The sequence below is a fragment of the Tyto alba genome, unplaced genomic scaffold, assembly GCF_018691265.1.
Source record: "Tyto alba isolate M040663 unplaced genomic scaffold, T.alba_DEE_v4.0 Super-Scaffold_2, whole genome shotgun sequence".
NCBI lineage: Eukaryota > Metazoa > Chordata > Aves > Strigiformes > Tytonidae > Tyto > Tyto alba.
In genome coordinates, this window is record NW_024881282.1 from 32,133,678 (window position 1) to 32,159,961 (window position 26,284).

The 26,284-nt window shown below is 46.5% G+C and overlaps 1 protein-coding gene across 1 annotated transcript in view; it reads right to left on the reverse strand.

Annotated features, from left to right (window-relative positions):
* Positions 1-1,092: 1,092 nt before the first annotated feature.
* The window catches only part of RBFOX2 (RNA binding fox-1 homolog 2), a 172,975-nt gene continuing 147,783 nt past the window's right edge, over positions 1,093-26,284 (reverse strand). Inside the window, 10 exon segments of the mRNA XM_042792194.1 lie at positions 1,093-3,889; positions 5,058-5,130; positions 6,087-6,175; positions 13,776-13,815; positions 19,172-19,205; positions 19,208-19,303; positions 20,418-20,510; positions 20,727-20,780; positions 23,156-23,216; positions 26,000-26,092. Of these exon segments, the coding sequence (XP_042648128.1) occupies positions 3,845-3,889; positions 5,058-5,130; positions 6,087-6,175; positions 13,776-13,815; positions 19,172-19,205; positions 19,208-19,303; positions 20,418-20,510; positions 20,727-20,780; positions 23,156-23,216; positions 26,000-26,092 (678 nt within the window). The 3' untranslated portion in view covers positions 1,093-3,844.

Below are 26,284 nucleotides of genomic sequence, written 5' to 3' on the forward strand. Positions count from 1 at the left end.
ACGTGCTGGACATCAGTACAACTCATTCCCAGTAGAGAATATGCTATACCGGTAGAAGTCACCTTTGTACCAGCACAACTGTATCCATAAGGAAACACAGACCAGCACATTAAATAAATCAACTCTTCAATCTAAAGTTTTATTAGTATAATATCATGTGCTGGCCAGACCTATTGCAAGACAGTACAAACAGCAACACTTAAAGAAACATCTTTTCCTCTACATCGAGAGGAAACCCGGATGCCACCAGACTAGAAGGTGACAAACAGCAAGCTATTTGCCAGGCTGCCTGCACGGTTGCCCTCGGAAAGCCAAGCCCTGCTTCGCGAGGGACCTGTGACCGCAGACCCATCTGGGGACAAGCGCTAGCTGCCGTCGGTCAAATAAGCCAGGGCCCCAGTTTAATTCATTAAGTGTAATTAATTTTGCATAGGGAGATATAGGCTTTGTCCTCACTTCTTCAGAAGATGGATACAGCCACGACCTGGCTACCCTAAAAGCATCTCAAGCCAGTTCATAACGCATCCGTGTGAAAGCAGAGCCGTTTGCCAAGAGGGAAGAAAGGCCGAAGAGCTCTCCCACCACGGCACGACACTCGCTCGAGAAACCTCGCTGCAAAATTCCAGCTGGCGTGCAAGCTTCCAGAGACCTGGAAACCAGCGAGCTACCTCCAAACCCCCCAGCCACGCAAGCGTCCCGGCGTCCACGCTGCAGCTCGCTGCTGAGGGCAGGGAGCTGGGCTTATCAGCAAGGCGCCTCAGCGGGGATCTTGCAGCATGAACTACGGAGTCAAGGAGCCTGACAGGGAACCACCGGGCGCAGGCCGGGCTCGGATAGAGGAGGAATGGGGCTGGGTGGTCTAGAGCAGGCGTTACTCGGGAGACCCCGCGGCAGGGGACCACGGCCCCCGCAAAGGTTGGGCGCTTCTGCACTAAAACCCTCACACTCCTAAATCCCCTGGGGCGGGCTGAAGCTGCCGTGCATAGAACTCTGCTCAGAGGCAGGAACGGGGGGGGGGGGGGGGGGGGGGGGGGGGGGGGGGGGGGGGGGGGGGGGGGGGGGGGGGGGGGGGGGGGGGGGGGGTGGGGGGGGGGGGGGGGGGGGGGGGGGGGGGGGGGGGGGCTGGCCTCTCCTGACTGCCAGAGCGGCCAAAGTGTTAGGGCAGGGGGGGGAAAGATTGCAGGCGGCACTGCCAGGGCCGGGGAGGGCTCTCGGGGGGGGCCAACCCAGCTTTTCAGGAGCTGGGGTCAGGCCCAGCTGAACTGAACTGTCGGAAAGGGGCAGAGGGGCGAGCAGCCGCCGCTGCCGGGCTCTGCCCGCTGCGCTCCTCTCGCTGGCAGCCGGCAGACCCGCTGCGTGAGGAGCTGCCCGCGGCCCGGGGAAGGGACGGCCTCACTCGGCTCCTCGGCCCCCCCGGGGGCAGAGCCGAGTCCCGCAGAGGTTTTTTGCTGCATCTCGGCTCCAGAAGCCGCCTGGCTGCCCTGCGGTGGAAACGGCTCCCCTTGAATATGACGACTATTTCTACGCCGCAAGCCCTCCCTTCCCCTACCCCAACTCAGGCAGTAAAAGCCCCAAATATCCCGAGTCCCCTCATTTCCTAGATTTTGTGAAAGCCCCAACACCCTGTGCCCCCTCCCCATTTTCAAGCTAACTAAAATATTTATATACAAACAACAAAAAAAATTGTCATAACAGCAACAAACCAAACTTTGGCTTGGTGAAAAAAAAAAAAAAAAAAGTTAAAAACCAACAATAAAACCAGAAAAAAAAAAAAAACAGAAGGTGGCCAACAGGCTGGCAGTTTGGTGTCCCCTTTATCTAGCTATTCCTTCAGAGAATCGATAGCTTCAGGGTCTCTAGCTTAACTAATGGCTTCCCCATTCTTCCCACTTGAGGTGCCGCCTCTACACCCACAGAGAGGCTACGCTTATCCCTGGGGAAGAGCAAAAATTAAAAAAGACGCATGGTTGTGCGTGGCTGGGCCAGGACACCCCCCCCCCCCCGGGGATCTCTCCCTGTTGATGTTGCTTAGTGTTAAATGCAGGAGGTTTCCTATTCTGGTACCAGCAGCGGATGGAGAAGCAGGTGTAGGACAGGAGGCGGAGAGGCTCCACCGACAAACCCCCGCCCCAAGGAGCCCTCCTGGGGGGCAGCGGGCTCCCCCAGTACCAGTTGAGGGAGGCGAGGCGGCCTAATAAAACAGCGCTCCCACATTTCTCTGCCACATGGTTCGAGACCCTGCCCCTGATCACCAGGGGGGCACTGGGAGCCGGGTGGGGAGGTCTGGAGAGCAGCAACCCCCATCGCAGCACAGCATCGAAACGTGCTGGCTTTGAAACACAGCGAAGTCACTGTGCGTGCGAGCAGAAGGGAGCTGGTCTTGGGAGGCACGGAGCCCTCTCCTAAATAGGCTCGCTGCCTCCAAATCTTCTAATATGTAGTGTCTATATGGACTCAGCAGACCGAGTGCGCAGCTTGCTATGAGAGGCTGGGCCAAACAAACCCAGGGGCTCCAACGCAACTATGTAAGGGCCTGAAATCGCTGGTGGTGGGAAGTTCCTATGAATTCAGAGCTCGCGCTAGCTGCTTCTGCCTCCCCTTCACCTCCTGACAGAAACAAAACTACTTCAGGATCATGTTTAGAGATACGAAAGACCCTCTTCCCCCACACAAACCCACATGCCTGCCCCTCGCCTCAAGCAGCTTATACATGACTTGTTTTTCCTCACTCATGTTATTTGAAACAGATTACTTGCAGAAGTGCCTAAGCAGCTCAGGATGAGCAGGAGGAGAGACCTTGCACGCTGGACCTCGGGGCGCCCGAGCACGGCACAGATGCAGGGATCTTCTGCTAGTGTTCTTCCTCGCAAGGCTGCGTGAGCTTCACCTCCGCACGTTTAACCGCTTGCTGGCTGCAGCTGTCCGCAACAGAGGTATTCTGTGTGATGCTGCATTGCATCTGCGCTCCTCGAGGAAAGAAGGGGAGGAAAGGGACAGCAAGCAAGAAAGGTCTTGAAAAGGAGGAAGGAAAACTAAGATAATTACAGCCACCAGCAATGGACAACAATCAGCTAAAGTAAGTTGTGTGAGGGGGGATGGAAAGACCATCCTCGTCAAAAACTCCTTTCAAAGTCTTGTCCCCTGTACAGCAGGTAACAGCCAAAGTCTTTGGGCGGGTTGAAGAAATCTTCTCTTGCCAAGTCTAAAATCCTGACACTGCTGAAACTGTCCCAAACCTGTGCGCATCGGATGGTGATAAAAACAAGGAAAGTCTCTGCGTTTCTCCCGTTTCCAAATGTAAATGACTATTTCCCACCAGCATTTAGGTCCCAACCGCAGCCAAAGAGTGCTTCCTTCTGCAGACCAGAAACACGGCAGGTGGAGACTTCTCCCTCACGTCCTCCTGTCCCACAGGCACCAAGCACCAGACCCAGGGAAGTAACTCTGGCTGCGTGTTCCTGATCAATTGCATGATATCAGTATCTAACAGCTTTCCTTATCGCTAATTGCCTTTTCCGTGATTGGTAGGATAAGCTATGCACCAACATACAGACACGGAAATGCATTATTTTTACCACAGTTAAAAAAACCCCAAAAACGAAAACAAAAAAAAAAAAATGCACAATCTTTGGAACAAAAGAATTAAAGGCAGAAATTTAAAGAAAAAAAAAATACATATTCAAAGAACATAGTGAGGTATAAAAAAGTATTTTCTCTTTTTTTTTTTTTTTTGTTTTTGTTTTCCTCCTTGTCTTGCTATAGAGTTCCTCTACTAGTAAATATTGCAATAGCCAGGCCTCATGAACTGGGGGGGCTGTCCCACTTGCAGGGGGCTCACGTCACTTCAGTAGGGGGCAAATCGGCTGTAGCCACCTCGGTATAAACTCGCCTGTAGAAATTAAATGAGAGAAGAAGCGGTGGTTAGGAGAACTGTGGAAAAAAAAAAAAGAGGACAGCACTCAAATGCTCTCAGAAGGACTAACGGACACGTCCCGGCACTGACCCGCCACCATCAGCACCTCCAAGAAGCAAGAGAGGAGAACCTTGCCTGCAAAACCAAAGACAAGGCGCTCAGGAGGACGTGCTCATGGCCTGCCAGCTGGAGGTGAAGTCTGGCAAGCGTCGGTCGAAGGGAGTTCAGTACCAGCGAGCAGACTCATGAGTCTTAACCTCTGAGCCAGCTGTCCAGCCTATCTTTAGAGAGAGCAGAGACCAGGACTTCTAGGATGCTCCTCACCTCACCCAAGGTAAAGGTCTAAACTAGACACGATTGACCTGGTACCCTCGAAGTACCTGCCTTTCCTTCCTCGACCCTAAAGGGAATCCACGCAATGAGCTGAGGCTCAAACGGAGGTGCTACACTGCTGCTATCTATATTTAGGTGCCTTTTTCTCGGAAAGCGTTTGTATTCCAAGTCTTTGCAACAACACAGATACTGCGCTGGCTAGCAGATGGGCGAGCATGTGTTTTCAGCAAGCTGCTCCACTCGCCTCCCGTGGCAGCGTACCTCATTCCTGCCCTTGTGTAACTACTGCTGGCAGGCAGGACACCACATCCTTCCGCTAGTGGAAGAGGGAACCACGTGGAGCAGCTTTGCTGCAAGATGTCACGAGAACAACTTATTCCCTTGCTTCCCAGAACTAACTTCTTAACATGCAGCACGAGCCTTTCAAGTCAATGAAAATGGCAAGAAAGGGTGTCCTGCATCTCTAACTGTCGCTGATTTTTGCTCTATATATCACCTTGATACAGTTCTACCGACTGACTGGCAATGTTCTGGCCCCTGGCATTTCTGATCATTCTTCTACCGTCTCCTTTGTACTAGGTGATGTGCAAGACCAAGTAATAACTGTTTTCCTACAACTTGGCTCATTTGCTAGTACACACACACACACAAAAATATGAATGCAGAACAACTAGAAACCTGGCACTGCAGCTAAGGACCTCCTCCCCCAACAAAGTTTTTCTGGCTGAAGTTTCATTACCTGATACCCAGTCAACAGCTGCTCCCCACGCTGGAAATGAGAAAACAGCACAAGAAAGAAAATCCCACTTACCACAGCGCCAACTCCATAGCTAGCGGCAGGGGCAAGGGCGTGGTAAGGATCTGCTGTGTACACCCTGCCATAACTGAAGAGAGGGAGAAAAGATATAAAAAAAAAAAAAAAAAAAAAAAGAGTCACTTCAGAGGAGCAGAGAAACAGCTGTCTGACCGCAGGCAATGGAAGAAGCAGCATGCCCTTCTACACACATGTATGCATACATGCACACACATGCACGCAGGCAGCCCCTCTCTGCAGAGATGCTACGGGCATGCTGCCATGCATCGGTATGAGATGGGCGAGAGAACGGCCTGCAAGGAGGAATGTGGCAGAAGCCATGAGCTCGACCTGCAGGAAAAAGGTCAGCACCTTTGAAATGACAGCTAGTGCATCCCTTACCTCACGCGATGCAATTTGGGAGGAGAGCGATTGCTGGTGCTAGTGCTACTGGCACGGTGGAAAGCAGGGAGGGGTTCTCCAGAATGAGGAGGGAGTATCAACTTTCATGTCTCGCATGCGCTAGGGTTCAAACATGGCCTCACGGCACAAGAGATGAAAAAATCTGAAGGCGAGCACTCTGATGATGATAACCCTTTGCATCGACACGGAGCTGCGCGTTAAAAGCATCCTAGAGTACTGCACGAGCCGAGCGATTTCTACTTCATGGACGGGGAAAGAAATGCACCCAGTGCTCAAACCACCTGCCCAGAGCCACAGAGCAAGGAGCTAGCAAGACAAGCCAGGCCTTCTGACTCTGAGGCCGCAGCCGCGCCGCCTCCCTCCGTGCAGAGAATCACAAGGATAGGGAAGAGGCCAGGATTTGTGCCAGCTCACATACACCGGGGGGCAATACCGCCCGGCAGCAGCCAGACAGACCGTGCATTCGCGGCTTTCGTGTTGGGGCTGTGCATGCACGTGTGCGCGTGCGACTGCAAGTGAGACAAAGGAACGGGGAAAGAAGTAGGAGCACTGCCACGGATCAGTGCTCCTCGAATCCCTGAGCACAGCAAGCTAGCCCCCCGTGGACACCTCCCCCTTACATACCCATCGCTGTAAGCTGCTGCAGCGGCCGCAGCAGCCGTGGCTGCTGTTGCAGTAGCAGGCTGTGCGTATCTGTAGGCTGCGTATCCACCCTGCAGGAGAGAAGAGAACTGACTTTACAGATACCTGTCCACCCACGCAGGGCATAAAAAAGTAAAATTAAAAAAAAGTCACACACATCACAAGGAGAGGAAGTGTTTCAAACTGCATCAGCTCCCATGTTACGTCTATCACAAGCATCACCTGTTACCTCACGTATATTCCTTTCCTCTAAAGGACCAGGGAGCTCTTCCATTACCCCGTTTAGCAGAAGGAATAAACTAAAGCTAGCCTGAGTATGGTTATATCCCTGCAGGAAATTAAATTTGGCAGGGAGGAACTGAAAACCACAAGACGCTGAAATCTTGCGTGCAATGTAATTTTATGTCCCCCTCCTCTTATTCTTGGGGAAATTAGAGGTGGACACTTTCTGTAGAAAGGGGACCTTTTTAGAAAAGGGACCATTCAGAGAAATTCCCGCTTTTTTTCCCCCTCTATCTGCTTTTTAAGCCTGGAAAGCCCAAAAGGCTAGAATTTCACTTGGTCCAGATGCACAAAAGTATCAATAGCCAAGAGAAGCCAAAAAGCAGTTCAGGAAAAGATGGTCAAGTAAAGACAATCCCTGGTTGTTGCCAGCCCTGAGACCACCAAACTGACATCGATACCAACCAGACCATTCTCCCCTCCCTCCATCTAAGATGGAAATAGGTCGGGGGAAAATATGCCAGAACAGCCTGTATTGCTGCTGCATTTCTGCCCACGCCACACCTGTAGTAAAGGTCTTTAAAATGCTTACACTGACAAGAGGTAGTCACTAAAAACATACAGCTGGGCTGGCAAAACGTGACTCCCGACCCAGAGAAAGGGCTGTGAGTCCCCCCCGGCACTGCCACAAGGAGCTCCTGGGCAGAGGGAGACCTGGCTCAGCCAGGCGGCTCTGCAGACCCCGCAGGAGAGGAGGAGGGAGGCCAACCACCCTTCGGGCCAGGGGCAAAGGCTGCACGGCAGGCAGCAAAGAGGGCTCTGAAGCCCAGGTTAGATCTTCCCTTATTGTACATTTCTGAACGTGCTCTTGTTAACTTGGGGGGGGGGAACGGTAAATCAACTGTGGCTTTGATTAGCTAGAAACACAATGAACCATGTTATTTATTCCAGATTGCTGCTGGCTTTCCCCCACCCCCCTCAATTGACATTTCAGAGTTTGAAGGCCCAGAAGGCTGATTTATGCTCTTCACCTCCAGAACCAGCTCAGCACGCCTCTACCAGTTCCTCCCTTAAGAAGAGTACAAGGTCAGCTCTACTGCAGGACTGTGTGTTTGCTCAGCAGCGCTCAGTTTTGGGCTAGTTGGCTTTTAAATTAGAAGTAATGATTTCAAATTCATTTTGGTTGCTTTTGCCAGGCCTGCGTTAGGTCTACGAAGGCTAACGTGCTATCCAAAACATGCCTGGGGATCCTTTCCTACTCCAAGGGAGAGGGATTTACAACCTCTTCAATCTTCTTTTTAACAGAAGAAAAAGCAACACAGATCTGCAACTCTGAAACACCACCACGTTGCCTGAAAGAGAAGCCACGTTACAGTTTTGCCTTTTTAACACATCTAGTACTTTCAAACCCTGTATTTTGGATGACGGTTTGGGGAAGGTTTAGCTTGGCCTTGGCATGCTGTCACTGCACCGCCATGACCCCCACCTCCAAAACATGACAGAGATGAGAAGAATGAGGTGCAGCCTTAATCCAAATGAAACCTCCACTGAGCTCACCGAATCAAGACAAGACTCCATACCCGTATGTCATTGTGGTACCCCCTTACATTTAACAAGCTTCCTGAACTCTTGATGGGGTCTGTTGCTTGGGCACTGCGTACGAGGCGTTTTGCCTGGCTGTTATCCTCTGCAGGGCACCCAGCTTCAGTGTGCACCCAGCCTGCCACTCTGCCCCACACTCACCAGCCACATTTCAGATCAGAAGCCATTTCAAATGTGCCTGGCACATACTCTGAACATGACAGCAAGATGCAGTTTGAAACCAAAAAGGGTTATCATGTAATTCTCTTTTAACTCATGGTCTCTCGTAAAGGAAAACGAAACGAAACCAAAACAAAACAAAAAAAGAAAAGAAGAAGAAAAGAAAAGAAGGGTTGGAATCAGGTGTGGGAGGGGGAATGGCGTAACATTTATTAATCAAAATTAAAAACTAAGCATGCTGACATCTGGAGCTAGAACAACCAGCAAAGTCACCACGTTCAGACTCATATTGGCTAGTTCTATCCATCCCAGCATTCTCTTGGGACAGCAGTTCGCCCTAGGCTCTACCACAAGCTCAGTGAAGTACACAGCCTCAAGTACTAGAGCGTGCAGCCACAACAACCTGCTATTACGGAAACAGTCAGTCACCACTGGAGTTAACATTCCAACCTTAACGACTCCCGCAGCCTCCCGCCCTCACCCCCGGAATGGCTCCCACCCTAGCCCTGTCCCACACCACAATGTTAATAATTATAACAAGCAATAACCCATCTGTTATATCAGAGAAGGGAACAGAGACTCCACTGAGAGATTTAGAGCGGGATGTTAACATTTCTTCAGTCAACTGCACAACAAACAAAAAAAAACAGGAGAAATAATTCATTGGAGAAATGAAGTTAAGAAATAGCTGACATGTGTATTGCTTTTTAACCATGCACTGATGCAAAATTGAAGCTACTGTAATTTAAAAAAAAAAAAAAAAAAAAAAAAGAAAAAAAAAGTCACAGGATAGAGGTACACACGCACTGGCAGACCCGCTCTGTTCAAAGCGATCTGCAAATTCTACTTGTGTGTACTTCAAATAAAACCAAAAATGGGGATTATAATGGCCATGGTACGTTCCTGTCATAGGAGCAATGAGTGTGGACAGCTGGGGGATTTCTGACACAGGGATGTATTTAGCATGACCAGCAGGTCCAAATACACCAAAACAGGGTGAAGGAAAGAAGAGGAAAGTTGCAACTACTACTTGCTATTTCATAAATGCTTTCACCAAGCTCTGGGACCAGTACAGAGCAAAGGAGACACTGTGCAGGTTGCCTTACCCAGCTGATGCTCCTGTTCTCCATAACCCAGGAACCACCTATAGAATTCCATGAATGCGCCTAAAGCCCTGCTCAGCTTGCCCAATGCACCAGTTATTTTCTCCTGCTATTCCCGTTCACACACAACCTTAACTGGTATGCAGAGCTTAACTGTAGCCTCAGCTACATGGTCCTGCTACCTCTAGTGATTTCTGATGACACTCACTTCAGGAACTCTCGTACATATAAACTATAACAGAATAGAGCATCTTCAAACAACATAAACAGTCGTGTTTCCCAATAAAAGAAATAATAATTAAAAAAAAAAAAAAAGAAAAAAAGAAAAAAAAAAAGGCCCTTGCTAGCTGCACCACACTCCTCCAGTGCCATAGCCAAACTGCAACAGAAGACAACACTGAGTGGCATAGTGCCTGAAAGTCAGGACAGCCATGCAAGCTCCCACTCCATCTATTCAAGTGAAGTGATTCTACAGGGATACATTTACCCATCTAGGTTCAGTTTTTAAGATCTTCAGCCTCATCTCAAAAGAAATGACTGTGGCTGAACTTCTTGTGAAAATGTCAAGTCAGAGACGTTTCTATCAAAGGGACAGTTTCAATACCGTCGACAAGGAAACGGGGGAACTAAGGAAAAGGCTTCTGCATTTTTACTGGGCTGTAAGTAACAACCGAAAGGACTGTCTAAATCAAGACCGGTCCTTTCCAGTACATTCTTTTGGACTGCCTGGGGAGCATGCGAGAGAGATAAACAGAACCCTAAATTCTGCTTACTTGAATTCAAGCCTGCCTGTAAATATCCTGCCAGTGTTGCCAGGGCTGTGCTAAACCCCATTCCCCATGTGAATGTGTCGCACTTGAGCCTACAGATCTCAATTTTCAAACAACCATATTTGCTCAAGGTATTCATAAAAGTCCAAATTTAAAACGCCTCTTCTGTGATGTTATCGTCCTTGGCTTATCAAGGAAGCAAGAAAGTATTTTTTTTAAAAGGCCTTCTTTAACATTAGAGGGTAGCTTTTTCACTACTGTCACATATTCTCTGAAATAACACAAACATGGCAAAACAACATATACAGGAAGCTGCAATCCCAGCTAAAGCAGCATTCCAATTCCGAGCATGTTAATGTAGATAAATGAGTACTTTAGGACCACACAGTTCAGCTCAAAATAAGTCCATCTTCTCTTCCACTCTTCAGGTCCATATTAGGTGATCAATCCAACGAGAACATGAGGAAATCCAGAACTACAGCTTACTCTGGCAGTGTATCTTATGGTATAAGACCCCCTTTTCTTTTTCCCTTGCTGCCTTAGATGGGTGCACCAAGTGTGTTGCTGGCCCTCTTTACTCCAAAGAGCCTTTACGCCACTAGCACACAAGCATTTCTATACCCCTGGAAAAATGTGTAACTCGTGATTACCGCCTAGATACGTTTGACCACCTGCCACGTTTAGGCAGCAAGCCCAGATTTAGGATCTTTTGTTTGTCGTATCTCAAATGTGTCTTCTCCACCCCCAAACTGCCCTGTAACACAAGTTAAGAAGCAGAAAGGGCTAGAACCATTTCCAGTATTTCTGTATTAGAAGGGTGGCATATGTGCACCAGGAATGAGCATGAATGAATTAAAAGAGGTGACAGGACAACGGTGTCCATTGCAGCAGGTGCTTCTACATGGTAATGGGACAAGCATGACCTTGTTAACCCTTCCATTGAATTTACAGTCTTTTATTTTTTGGTTTTTAAATGAAATGCCACTCGGTGTGAAATCTGGACACACGCCGCCCTGCTACAGCAGGGGCTTGGATCACACGTGAGTCTGCGCTGCCCTAAAAAGCCTCTGTTCCCATCTCTAATGTGGTGCTGGAATGGTTAGTATAATTCAGTTTTTTCCACTGCAATCCACAATCTGATCGGTTGGCAGGTCACACTGGCACTCCTACCTGAGGTATTTTAGCGCTAATGATTGGTTCCTGTAAGACTATTCTATAACAGAACACAGGAAGAGCAGTTCAAAAAAACACAGCTGTGGAAAGAAACAATCATACAAACAGCCCGCGGCGGGGCTCACCAGCCTTTTCTTTCCAGTGGATGCAAGCACGCTTTTCACAGGCAGGAGCGGTCTTCGCACGGGTGGGTTTGTTTGGGTTTCCCCCCCGCCGCCCAGATTGACCCCATTGTAGAAGAAAGATAACCTTTCTTATGATCCGAAATGAAGCCCTCTGCATCCTGGGGCAGGTTGTTTTATGAATTCAGGTGTCTTGCCAGAGTGGGACGCATCCAACAAGAGATGGAATGCCTTCTTCACAGAAGAAATGGCTAGCAGGATGGTTGCCCCAGGAAAGAAAAAAGGAGTGAGGAAGAGGAGGAGGAGGAAAATGAGAAATCGATGCCTAGCACGTATGCAGAAAAAGCAGCCCAAGCTTGGGACACTTCCCCTTCATTGCCTACCACAACCACTCCCTGCCAGCTCAGCTCCTTCCCACCCTTCCTTGACACAACCCTACGGACTCAGAAGACGTCAGGGAACCTCAATCTGACCTTCCTCCCAGCCCTAACTGAAGTACCCCCTGCCATCCCTTCCACAGTCTGGACAAGCCTTTCACAGCCACCAGAGAGACAGAAGCACTGCAGTGCAAAGCACGACAAATCAGTGTGGCACAGAGACGCTGTAATCATTCCACCTGTGCCAAGCAAATTATCTGGAAGGGTAACTTCATGTTTGGATTAGGGTAACATTTTCCTGAGCCCCATCAGAGGGCTCAGGGCAGCAATAATATAGGAAAAAGCACCTTCATCTACCTGGATGAGTCCCTCCTTCCGTAGTCCTGCTTTCTGATAGTGAGACCAGGGCCACCAACAGCAAAGTCATCAGAAGTCCACCTAATGGTTCTAACCTGACTTGGGGACTTGGTTTTGTGTTACGTGATGCTACTGCACTGCAGCACCAAGTAGTTTATGGGGATTCTTCATTACTGGAGTCTCTGTCCTTAAAACACGTTAAATAAGCCTCTCCTACCAACCTGCAACGGAAGCTCTGAAGGAGCTTTCTCAAAAGAAATACGAGAAACCCTGGCCAGTCCTCCCTTTTCCATGCGACAGCCTCTTATATGCCATACTCCGAGGAGGTACAAAGCATTGCTCATTTGCTTGCTTACTCGCTGTAGCAAAGTCAGTGGTCTGTAAAGCTGGTGTTTTAGGCATTAGGCAGGAAAACCCATAACCCTCTGTAGTCCCTGACACAGTTTTATAAAGGAACACTTGACTAGGCAGATCAATTTTTGAAGGACTGCGCACACGACAGCAGGTGTAAGAATGAAGAAATGCACCCAATATCTCTATGCTCGGAGAGCCCATCTTCCAACTGCTGTAACTGTGTTGGGAAAAGCAACTTTACAAGACTTGACCCTCCACATAAGCCAACAAAATCCAAAAGCTAATTCCATCCATTACATTGAGTCTAATCCCAGGGACCTCTTTATAAAGTAGCACCTTCGGAGGAGCAGGGATGTGAAATCCATGCCGACAACTGTGCCAGTACCCTGTACAGAACTTCCCCAGCTCCAAAGAGCTACTACCTACAATGCCACAAAAGGGAACTCTGCTAGAGCTAGGCAGGCCACCAGCTGCGATGGCAGTAGTGGGCCTGAACGTTTTGGCTTTGAAAGGCATATTCCTACCGCAGCTGCTGTGCGAGAGCTCTCCGTTAGAGAGGAAACCACGGTTCTCGCTGGCCAGTCAGAATCCCTCCATCCGCAACCCAGGTCCACATACACAGGTGCCCTGGAGATTTGCAGTACAGACTGGCTGGGTACGACAAAGACAACGACAGGACAAAGTCTCCCGTGGTATCAGCGCTAATTCCCAGACAGGAGGAGGCCGCTGACTCTTCTGACTGAACATCTCCACATATTTGTACTTTACAATTCCCCAAAGAGGCAAGAGAATCTAGCCTGTTTAGGTAGCGTTTCTACCAGCAAAAGGAGATGTCAGTTTTCACTCTAGCATCTTGGTCTCCATTTTTAATCAGTCCCAGTGTCTTCCCCAAAGGGATAATCTCCACATCCCAGTGGCACACGAACATTTTTAAACATACAGCTTGCTCTGTTTAGCGTGGGCTGCACAAATCAAACACGAAAGGGCCCCAAGAGGGAAGAGAAAGGGGAGGGTGGAGGGGGAGAAGGAAAGGGAAGGTCTGAGGCTAAACCAGTCCTGTTATGTTTATATCCAAATTATGTAAACGAGAGAAGTGTTGAGAGAAATTTTAATTCACTAATCATCTCTCAGGTTGATTAGTAGCAGTGTGCATGTGGGGGACAGGACACCCAGTAAACTGACCCTGGCAATGATCAGGAAACCCAAAGGCTTAGGTCTTGCACCCAGGGGCAAGCGCAGTGACAGAGAAGCATGCTTGCATTCCTAAATATATAAATATATATATCCACAAGGAAGAAGAAAATTAAAGTAAATGATATTTAAAAAAACAAACAAAACCAAACAAACAAACCAAAAGGAAAAAAAAAAAAAAAAAAAAAAAAGGCTGGCTTGTCAGGGGTGGGGACGAGAAGGCTCCGGTGTGTGTACTTACATAGAGGTCAGCACCGTAAAATCCGTCCTGGTAAACCACACTGCAGAAAATCCACACAAAAACAAAAAAACAGAAAACAAAAAACAAAAGAACAGAAAACACATTCCGGTTATTGAGGACGGCAGCATGCACATGCGTTTTACACAGGCAGGTGATGTATGAATCCACAACCTGGGCTTTTGGCAGGAGCAAATCAGCGAGAGAATGTGTGTGCGCACGCACGCTAGACGGCTCCAAGTCATCTTCCATGGCATGCAAAGGGGAAGGGGCGGGCAGAGGGGGAGACAGTATGCAAAGGAGAGAGGGAGGGGGACCACCATCTTGTACAATAAAAATAGACTCAAAAAGATCTGATGTCCTGAAGAAGAGAAACAAGGGTTTAGAAACCTCCGCTCTGGTTATTCTCCTGGAATGATTTTAGTTACCCCCCTAAACACTTGGCTTCGTGAATGGGCTTGGGAAATCGAGGAGCCCCTCAGAAGGCATCTCACAGGGGCTGGAGTCACCTATGTCAGAAGCACTTTTCAAAGAGTTATGTACGATTACGTATTTTGAGCTTCACAGGGCTGCATGACTTTGTTTCTGACATCCATACATCACCTGCTTTCACCCTGCACATTAGACATGCGATAAGATTTGGCTGATCACACAAGCATGCAAAGTATTATTATTCAGCATCTTAAAGAACCGATGCAACACCTCAGGAAAACAAGTCAATCAACTCTGATCAAAGTAAACAGAGAAATGTAATTAAAAAGAAAAAACCAAAAATACCCACAATGCATTGCTTTCACAAGCAGAGATAATGAGCTAAAAAGGTTAGGTGACTGGTCCAAGGTCCGAGAATTGAAAGGTGCAGTGGGAGTCCCTGGTAGGAACGACCTATTCCGTAGCACAGAGGAGGAACTGGAAGGGTTTCCATGGGATGGTGCTTTTTCTGCTTTAAGCCATAGTTTTCTTTCTCTCAGAACTTCAAGCAGGGAAACTGTTAAACCGGAGCCTGGGGTTCCCAAAGAGCCACTCTTACCAGAGCATTCTCTAGCGTAAGACTACGCAGCTCGCTTTGGGGACAGGGGTCAGGGAAGGATGAGGAAGGAAGAGAGGGGATGCCCCCCCACCCATCTGAGTTCAATGTGTGCTTCATACTGAGGAATTTCCTCCTGCTTTGTCCTCTGAATAGCTCTGCAGAAACTCACTCAAGGCTTTAAAAAGCACTATAGCCCCACCGTTTGTGATGTTCATGGATCTGATGTGCATGACTTACCAGTAGCATTAAGGAAAAAGAAGGTATGGAACACTAGTGGTTTGGTTTTTTTGATTATCATTTTTTACTCATCAGATGGAACATGAAATGCTGCCAAGAGCCTGCCACCCTCAGACACCCACCTATTGTAAGACACGCACACACAAAAAAAGCCCAGCAGATCTTGCCAAAATTCTGCATGCTATTACTAAAAAATAAAATAAAATAAAATAAATCTGTTGCAGTGTTAGCTACTGCTTGAATAATTTAGTCTTGCTGTCTTCCCCAGGAAAAGTACACTCCATTCCCAATGGACAACGTTACTATGGTCTCCAAGAGCGCTGGGAGCAGATATGAAGATAGAGACCCTTGTTAGAGGAAGAGGGGAGCCACTTCAGCAGGGAGAAGCAGGCCGTAAGATCGTGTTTGTTGAAGCTAAATTTTTACAACCACATAACAAAGAATTTGGCTCCTGGGGCAGAGACTTACATTGCTGGGTTCTCTATCTAGGACCAGGAGTGTTTTAGCAGTGATACTCCACCTGCTCCTGCAGGAAAGGCAAACGCATGACAGAGGAAGTGACTGTTGGTTTATGAACAGGTTAGCAGTTTTAACAGTTATTCCGAGTACAATCAGTTGGAAGAATATAAGCATTACCACATTGGATCAGGCCACTAGTCCTGTAACTTAGAATCCTGTCAGCAGGAGATGCCAGCATCAACTCTCCAGAGAAAACTGCAAGGAACACTAATAACAGGTAAGACTACGACTTCCTGGGTGCAAACAACCAAGCACACGTGCATCCTCCGTCTCTCCTTCAGTTACGACTTGACTGACACCAACTGCCAGGGCTGAAATTTAGCAAGGTTTATTTATATGGTAGAATATCCATATTTGTGATTCTTAATGCTAGCGAAAACTGAGAGATTTCATTCATTTGAGAACCACAAAGACCGTTCTGGTTATGTAGACTGACCAGAAGCATAAAGCAGCCCAGCAGATCTCAGTGGCATCTGCAAAAAGCCTGCTAGCTGAGCTAAAACACATCCACAACAAAAATATGCTGGTTTTGTAAAGCAGCCATCATATCATTTAGGTGTACCAACAGTTGACTGTGTTGTAAAAGGAACCAAAAAACCACTCCAAACCCACAAAGCTCCCTACTGCATTCTATCTAGTCTGACTTTTATCTACTTTTGGCTTCGAGTCAGTGAAGCTTCTATATATTTACACTCGTAGACTAATTATTTTTTACTATGGTAAGCCTACTCCTCATATAGGTACTTAATGACCATGAACAAGTCAATGTCTAAGGTTTGAGAAATAAAATTGATCAAGCTTATTCAGTTTTGAGAGTTTTACAGTAGGCAAGGTTTTTTTCAGCCTGATTTAATTCTTACAGCTTTTAGTCTGAAGTGTAATTTGTCAGCATTCTTGTTTAGAAAGCATGGCTGCTACAAATCAGGGCAATATTCCAGTACAGGTTTTACTCATGCTATATATCAGAGGTTATAATGTCTCCTCACTTCCACTGAATGCCGCCTCGGTTATAAATTGAAGGTTACATTTGTATTCTGAGGTCAGGCTCAGGTGACTATCTAACATCCTCTCCAATGGTCTGAGCAATTGCTTTCGAAAGTGTGAATAGCCTTCCCTGGATAAATGTCCATGTCCATACATAAGCATGTACATTCCAGGTTGAGTTCTTGAAATAAATGTTAAAACTACTAAGAACGATATGATTTCTTGCACCTTCCTCTGGAGTATCCAGCACTAGATACTGCCAAAACTTACTCTAACCTGAATGGCCCTAAGGTCTGATCCAGTATGGCAATTCCAGTGAGTTTTTATTTATCTACATTCCGTATTTTTTTGAATTCTACTAAGCTCTCAAATGCAGTGATACCATTAAGTTTTATAACTTAAACACCACTGAGGTTTGTGAAAACCAATTCCTTCTACCAGGCCTGAGTTAACCTGCAGCTTTCCTTTACTGTCTTCTTCCACATTTCTCACTCTATCTTGATCACTCACGTGTTGCTGACTGGCCGTGTGGTGCCATCCTTCCACTGGCCAGGAAGAAAGCAACCGAGGCAGGGTAAGGTGTCAGGAATGTGTGCCTGCCCCTGACTCCATGGAGGTCAACTGTGCCCAGGTGAAGCGGTGGCTGTCCTACAGCTTACTGCAACATGGAACTAAATAGCACATTTTGTATGATTCCACGAGGAACCAGATTCTCACTACAAAATATCTTGCAGAGATCCACACTACGATGACAACAGAACACCAGAATTACTGATATCCCAGTGCTTGGGACTAGGGACAGTTCTAGGCCATTTGTGAACCTGCCTCGTTTACTGCTTCCCTGCAAACGTTTACTGGATAGTAGGCTGCCCATGAAGACATAAATCAGTCAACAGGGTCAGACAAACTCAGCATAACGTAAGTAAACACAGTCATGAGACAATATTTGGAAGGGATAATCATTGGAGCCTGGCTCATATTCCAAATGGGAATAAACCTTTTATATGGGACTCAGGCTGGATTTATATCAAAGACGAGCCTAGAGTCCCTCCCAGTGCACAGCTCGTGACAGCCTCCTGCTAGGAATGCTCCAGCTGTCACTCCCAGGGATGAAGACACATTCCCCTCCCCGGTGCAAGTATTTAATATTCTGCTAGACAGCAGCATTTAGCTCAGCTTTGCTTCTCTGTTTCACTGTGGAGCACTTCCTAATAAAACCTGACTGGGTCATTTTTAGAGCAACAGACAGGCAAGTTGCAGGTCAGAGGCTATGGTTAGAGGATATAGAATACAAACTGGGAGTGGTGGCAAAAAGAGGTGGATCCGAAAACAAAGAAGAAACACTCTGTTCAGAAGGCCAATGTGTTCAGACAAGAGGTTTCGTTTAAAGTGTTCTGGTGAATTAAATACAAACATTGCCAGATTTGCTGGAGAGCAGAGCTAGACGGATACATGATCACTGCAGCTCGCTTCCTTGAGCTCTACTTTAAATATCACACCAGACTCTAAAAAGAATGGGCCACAGTAGCTCTCACCACTTAATCTGCTACAGAAGGTACTGCAAGCTTATCCAGCATATATCAGGCCAGCTACTTGCACTGGTGTGTGTGGCTTCCACCTCCCTTTTTAATAAAAGACTTGTATTTATTTTCTTCCCTTTTGGGGCTAGTCTAAAGGAAAAAAGGGCCAGCCCACTTCTGTGTTGGAAGATTCATTCCTATTCCTATTCTTTCTGAAAATGTTGCCTGGAAAATATGGCAAGTAAAATTCCACAGACGGCAATATGAATAAAGCATCCTCAAAATCAGAAACAAAACAACAACAAAAAAAGACAGTCTGGAAGGGATTTCCTGATTCATCTGTCATTCCATCACACTTTTAAACAAACAAACAAAACCCCAAAACAAAACTCACACACAAACCTAGTTCCCTCTACTTTTAAGCAGCAGAACACTCTTTTGTAACTGCATCTATTCCACTATGTTACTAGTGAAAAGTCAGTGGGCAAAGAATGCTAAGGCCACCCATTCACCATTGCTTCATACAACAGTTTGAAGAATGCTGCACTTTCGGTCTCCCTATATCCCAAACACTCCCAGCTTTAAATTAATGGACTTGATTAATCTTTGTTTTAAACCTTTTTAAATCGTCTCCAACAAAGAAAGCAAATCCATTGTGGGTAACTGGCTCTTCTGTGTCCTACTGCCAGATGGTGAGGCATGAAGGTAATGGATAATATTCCTCATTCCTGGATATGAAAATGCAAATGGAGTGCAAAGAGCAGAACCTTTTCAGAAATTTTAAGACCTTCTCTCTTTGTGTCCTTCTCAGCAGCACTATAACATATTGGGTCAATAGTTGATGAATACCACGTAGACAAATTGAGAAATTATGAGAAGGAATCCACCAGCGCTTTAAGCTGTTGCGAGTACTGAAAATTGTTCCAGTCAAGAACTTAACACGGAAAAATTTAGATTTGCCCCTGCTGGATGCCATCGTGTGCAGAATGCTCTGGCACTAGCAATACCCTGACTCTCACCATCCAGACAATTTTAGTTATTTTTTGGTTAACCAATTAGCTATTTGACATGGTTGTGCAGAGCACTCTGCTCTCGTGACCAGTGCTTACCCTGGGTAGGCAGGGATGGCTGTGGGAGGTACGCCCGGACTGCCCCATACACTGTCCTTCCTCGGCCCCTCAGATGGGCTCCCCGAAACGCGGCTGCTGTGGTGGCTGCAGTTGGATAGGGGAAGCCTGGAACTGTAAAGACAGACAAGGTGGAGGGTGAAAAGGATCCGAGCTCCTGCCTGGAGAACCGTCTGCTTCAAAGTGACACAATAGCTCCACAGCGGTGGGACATTTTGCATCAATCCTGCAGAGGGGCATGCTTATAACCCAGCAAGCATCTGATACATACTTCCTGCTACACCATGGCCTTTGGGGGAGAGGGGTTGCAGAGAGGTTTGGCATGCAAGAGGTTAATGCTTTGGCATGCCTCACCCACCACAAACAGGGTACAAATCCCCCCGCCTTTTGACACCGCCATGCAGTCTGGTTAGAGTCTGAGAAGCGCAGAAAGTTACTATCAATGTAGCAGGCGGCTCTTCCAAAACTGCAGAGGCTCTTTAAAATAATTTGTCAAGAGGCCCTTAAAGTCAACCAACTTACATCAGTCTCTTCCCTCCTTTCCCCTCCCACTCTTTGCCACCCAATCCTCTGTATGTTCATTTTAAAGCCTGAAAGACAAGATAGCCCATATAACAGCAGCAGAAATTTCCCATAAAGTGCCAGTTTACTGAGAGCCCACCTTCATTTAACAAGAGTGACCAATGACTGGCTCCATACACAGCGGGGACTGCTCTATTATGGTTTACACTGGAGTAAACTGGCTCGTGATGAAACAATTGATGTTGAACCTCAAGAGGCATCTGCAAACCCGTAATAAACAGATACGGAGAGGGAAGGAGTCCCAGGGCGCAAACCCAACCCAACGTGCGTCCAGGTGCATGCCGCTAGGGGCCCTGCAGACTCGCGGTTCAGCAGCTTGTATAATATGTACTTTAGGGATTTGTCTGTGTGGTTTCTCTGATTTCAAAAGGGGGAGAGGCAGGGGAATGGCCTGTTCCTCAAACACCCCCTCCCCCTTGTTCTGCAGTCTCCCCATCACTCTGAAAGACTCATTCACCAGTACAGAAACACACTGCAGGTGAACCAGTTACAGCAACTGCACAGTATATGTTAGCTCAAAGTGAACTCATTCCCGACAAGACCCATCCTTTCAAGTATATATTATACAGACTGGAGAGAAGAAGGGTAACAGGTCATCATTAACTCAAGCACAGTAACAACACAGGGGCCAACGGGGGCTACTTACTGATTAAAGGAATGTAAGTGTTAATACCCCCCCTTCCTGACAGGGGCACTGCGGCGTCATTGCCCAGCGAGACATCTGCTTGAAAGCTGGATGCTAATTTAATTTAAAAAAAAGAATAAAGAAAAAACAAAACCAAAACGAAACAAAAAAAACACACACACAAAAAAAAAAAACAAAAACAAAACAACAAAATAAAACAAAAAAAAAAACAAAAACATATAAAGGTTATAAAGAAACAGCAGATTGAGAACATAAACAAACACCACTGCAGTTAAATGGCAGAAGTGGAAGTGTCTACTTAAGCTCTACCTGCATATAACTCAGGGCCGTACACCGCTCCAACCACAGGACTCAACTTCCAACCTGAAACAACAAAGACTGCAGTGAATGCCAAAATCTACACCAAGAGAAGGAGCGGGCAGCGTGGGTAGGGGGAACGGTCTCCTGCATGCGCCCCAGATTCACATGCACAGCTCTTGCCAATTTCTGCTTCGCCTCAATCCCCCTTGGTGTAGATGGAGGCCAACTGCCTTTTTTCTAATGTCAAGTTCTGGGTACAGGTCGCTGTATCGGCGAGAACAGCAAGACATCAGCTGATCCGCAGCACGGCAGAGGCGCCGCTGAGGGAATGCCAACTACCTTATATGCATATTCGCCACGAGCCCCGCGCGACCCTGCACGAACCTGGCTGCCAGCTCCTCCAGCTCCTCCCTGCTTTCACCAGAAATGCTGCGGATCCAAAACCTCTCTAAAGCCACCAGCCCAGACTGTCATCCCGGGCAAGTCAAATTGATAGCCTTGAATTCTCAACACACCCTTCCGCCTTATTTGCTAGGGATCTGCTAAAAAGCAACAGTGTCTGAATTTCCTCGTTAGCTGAGTTACATGACTACGGTGCAGAAAAGCAATACAGCCTATTCACTTCACATTTCTCCTCTCTGTTATTTAGTATTTCCTGTCTTCTTTACGCTGCTTTTCAGGCGAAAGCCCTCCCAGAAAATTGATTTTAGTATCATCTGGATAATTGGCAAGAACTGCAAATCTTCAACATAAAACCTACAACAGAACAGTGCTTAAAGTAGTCACCACTGGGGTACGAGAACAAACATGTTTCCAGTCAAATCTAGAAACCTATTTGTCCTCCCCACCGCCTTTCTACTGGGGGAGAGAAGGGGTGCAAAGCTAACAACATCATCTGGGGCTGGCTTCCACAAAGCTTTCCTTTAAGGAAAGATCTCAGCTGTTCAGCTAGCTATCACACAGGTATTTTTATTTAAATAAACCCATACCCTTCCTTTGTCTCGATGCTCTTACTGCACTCTAACCAGCCACTACTGCACCTCTCACCAGCCCAGAAACCATACGAACAACTCCGTGAACTGCAGCACATCAACAGCACCCCTTCATCTGCTGGCAGAGTACCAGTGAGAGATCCAATGCATGCTCCCTCCACGAGACTGGGCACGATGCCGCTGCGCTGCCCACCTTGATGGCCAAATACTCAAGTGAGTGGTGGCAATGAGGGGACTGGGATCAACCTTCAAGTTCAATAGCAGTCCTATGACCACTCGTCAGTATGCCTTAAGCCTGGCCTAATACTAAATACTTTTGCATAGCTTTAAAGCTGGCTTTAAATTGATGGCTGCGTAAGCAAAATATTCCTGTTACCACGGTTTCACAAGTCAATCAAGTTTTGTTACCAAATAGTCATACGCATTCTCTGCCCTTGTCTTTAGGGCAACCTGACATGGCTGTGCTGCCTTTTGCTACAAAATCTCCTGGGTTCCTTTCAGACTCTGAGATCCAGAATCCCAGTCTTTCTGCCTGGCCCTGTTTCCTTAGTTCTGTAACCGAAGGGAGATTTATTTGTCAGGAGCAACGCAACAAGTCAGTAGCAGAGCTGCAAATAAAATACGGATCTTCTGACTTCTGCGTCTTATGTTGTAATCAAAACGGATTATCACACTAGCAATTACCTATATGCAGCTTCCTGCCTTGTGGAAGCTGTTTGGGGACATTTTCAGACCAGAAAGAACTTTTCTGCCTGTTTCAGGACAACGACTCGGATTTAAAATCTCTATCAAAGCAGCATTCAGTTCTGCTGAGAGAAGAACGACTTTTTATGCTATATATGCCAATGCAATAAAATTACTGCACAGGCGGAACCACCAAGATATCCTGCTTAAACAGGATTGTTCATTACCCAAACAACTTGGTCTTTCTCTATTCAGGTTCACTGGAAAACGACTGAACACAGGCAGAGTCTGTAACAAAAGTGAACAAACAAGCAGCGCAATGCCTCTGCTTTCCCGGCTGCTTGGGGACAGCTGTACTTTTACAGTTAGAACCTAAAATGAGACATGTCCAATTATGTATCTTACACTGAGCTTCTGCATTTATATTTAGGTATTTACATGATGGCAATGAGACTCGGGAGTACTCTACATCCCATTGTACAGCAAGAGCTTGCAGTAGTCACAGGCCACCCATCAGTCCTTGGCTTCTTTACCCAGCTTGGCCATGTCGGGCATGTGGCTACTCCTCTCTGTCCCCACTTCTCCATCTATAAAAATGGTATTCTTCCACACACACCGAAGGGTTATACTGAAGAATAATTAGGGGTTGTGGGGTTTTCTGGGTTTCTCTGGGGGTTTGCTCCTGAGGAGAGGTCATGACTTTTCCCTTTTGTCTTTCTTCAAACCTTTCACCTCACCATTAGTACAAACAGTCTCTCTTACCATTTGCGTAAGGTGTGACCATCTTCTTATTGGTCATCACTCGCGCAGTGGCGTTGTTAACCTAAAAGTAAGAAAGGGGAGGGGGGGGGGGAAGGGAAGGAAGCATAGGACATTAGGGAAAACAGTGGAAAACTCAGATACCACACACACACACACACACACACTATACTTCTCTGAGCAAAAAAAAATTAAACAACTAATTTTACAAGAATGCAATATTTAAATTACTTTTAACAATTGCCATTTAATTATAAAAGTTACAGCTAAATGTGGCACTTTAAAATTATGCATTAAACAAAAGGCCAACGAGAGTAAAGTGCAGATTCTCCACCACCCTGCCACCCCTTGGCACATGCTTATTCTCAGCTCATTGATCGAAAGGGCAAAACTTCGGGACGTTTTGTCCAGGTTCTGTTCGAGAGGCACCGATCACTTCTGCAGCCCAGAGCAGGGGAACTGAACCAAGTGATGCACAAGCTGACTCATTTCTCAAGCTCACCGGTGGGACTGGGGCCCAGCAGGTTGCTGACAGGCATACGTTTTGTATAGAAAAAGGTAGCTTGGAGTCCATCAGCTTTAGATCTCAACTCTCAAGGCTGAAGGAGATTTCTGGAATGCCACCAAGCATTTGGACGGTCTACGTTCATCAATTTCCTCCCCATCATTTTCAAATCTTTTTTCCAGATTATTTTTATCTTGTCCCAAATCTCATGGAGCGAAAAGAAGAAACACGTAGCAGTAGACCTGGGTGTTTTTCTGGTTTTATTATGCCCTCCACCCTCTTTACAGAGCTCTGCATAGTTCCAAGCGGTTTGATTGCTCAAGCAAGTGGGGTGTTACCACAGAGATGGTGCTGATAAAGAAAAGATGGACCAGTTTGGAAGCCAAGTTACTGCAGCCCCGTGTCAGACAGCCTCAAAGTTCTTGCAAGGAGGGTGAAGTCTTTATACAACACCAGTAATTTATCAAAACCCATGCCAAATGGGAATTGAGGCCAGGGTGAAGGAAAAAAGAAAAAACAAAAACCAAACAACAAAGGCTATAAAAATAAAAGTTGCCTTGGGCCCTTGAGACTTATGGATGTGAGTGTACGCAGGGTGGGGAAGTCTGGAGCTACATTTTACTTTCGTTTCAGCCCCAAAACAATAGAAACATTACACATTTAAAAAGAAAGAATGGGAAACAACAATGATGAGACTGAGAGCATGCAGTTAAACACACACAGATAAAAGAAAAAAAAAACCAAAAACAAAAACAACCCCACAATTGATTCTGAGGGTGGGGAGGGGAGGAGGGAGGAGAAAGGGTCTCACAGACAATCATTAAGATGGAGCGAGTGCCTGAAATCAGCTGCTACAGCAAAGTGCAACACAAGCACTTAAAGGAAAAAATTGCCAGAACCGATCAGAAACCACCAGTCAGCAAAGAGACCAACAGCTGCATTTAACTGAGTAAAGAAATAAACTGGGGAGGGGAGGAGAGAGAGAAGAAAAAGAGAGAAAACAAACAGTAACAGCTACAAACAGGTCTCAGAAAGAGAGAGCAGCAGAAAGAAGGGGCAGGAGAGAGAAGAGGAAATGGGTGCATTAATAAAAACCAGCCAAACTGGAGTTCAGTAACTCTGAGTAAGATGTGCAAGGGGAAATCACCATGAAGTCAGTAATCAAACAGCTCAGACTGCTACAAAACGATATGTACATCCAAAGTCCAGGCGGCATTACTCAACAGCATTGAAAATAAAAGGGGAAGAAGGGGGAAGGAGGTGGGTGGGGACAACAAGTCAAATCACATTTCGTAGTGTTAATGTGAGATGGCAGATGGAATTTTTTTCTTTCTTAATTTTTGTTTTTTATTTTTTGTAATTTTAAGAAAAAATAAAAAAAAAAAAAAGAAAAAAAGCTTCTTCTCTAGCGCTTTTGTTTCACTTACCGCCAACTCGTACCATCGCCAGCATTGTGTATAGTTACCATGGAAAGAGTGAGTCAAGTGAAGGGCCCTAAACGCTAAACCATCGAAAAGGGAAATAAAAAAACAACAAAAAAAAAGGCAAAATATGCAGACATCTTACTCAAAACGGTGGCTTTTTTTTGTTTTAATATTTGTACTTTTTTTTTTTTTTTTTCCTTTTTAAAAGAAAGGAGGAGAGAGGGAAGACGCCAGTTAGCCTTCACCACAGTGGGACACCGAACTGGTCAACACCAGGCATGCCCAATATATGGCCATGTTGGCCAGCCAACATTAACCCTTCACTCCCCCGCGGTGAGAGCTACAAACTTTAAGGATTAGCTTTCACCGAGCTGACTCTGGACCACGTGCAGGTCAGGAAACCAGCGCTGGGTATAGCACAGCCCACTCAGGCTTCTGCCCCGTGTCTCCCCTCCCCTCCCACCATGGGCATCATCTCACACTTGCGTGGAGGAGAACTGGCCTCGAAGGAAAGAGGGGATACTGGGTGGCCCCCTGCTTTCTTTTTTGGATACCGAGTTAGAAGTTGGACAGTACTCTTTCAGTTAGTTTTATTCAGGCCTGGTAACAGGAAATCGGAGCCTCACAAACTGAAGCAAAGGAAAAATCAAGACAGCAGAAGGGCAAAAATTTGGAGTGGGTGGGAAAAAAACTTAATAAAGAAGAAAGAAAAGAAAAAAATACCCAAAACAACAATAAAAATATTCTGTAAGGGGTGTAAACTTTTATACATTTCAGTGCAGGGAAGTGAAGGACACAGACACAAACACACACGCACACACGAGACAGGGATCCAAATGTGAAATAAGTGAGGCAAGACACAAAAAGAAATCAAAAGAATAAATATAAAGAAGAAATTGAATTACTGAAGACATGCACCTCGATTTTACGGCCCTCTACCACGGTGCCGTGTAATTTCTCCCTGGCCCTGTCTGCATCAGCACTATTCTCGAAAGTTACGAACCCGAATCCCTGCATGCAGCGGGAGAAGGGGGGAAAACATGCACATCGTTATATATTGAAATACTGATCTCTAGGTAAATAGAGAAAAAATATCACAGTATGAAATCGACATCAGCACAACTCAGCAATAAACTCCTAGAGTCACATTGTTGGTTCATGCATGTTTCATAAATGAAAGAAATTAAATTTGATAAAATAAAG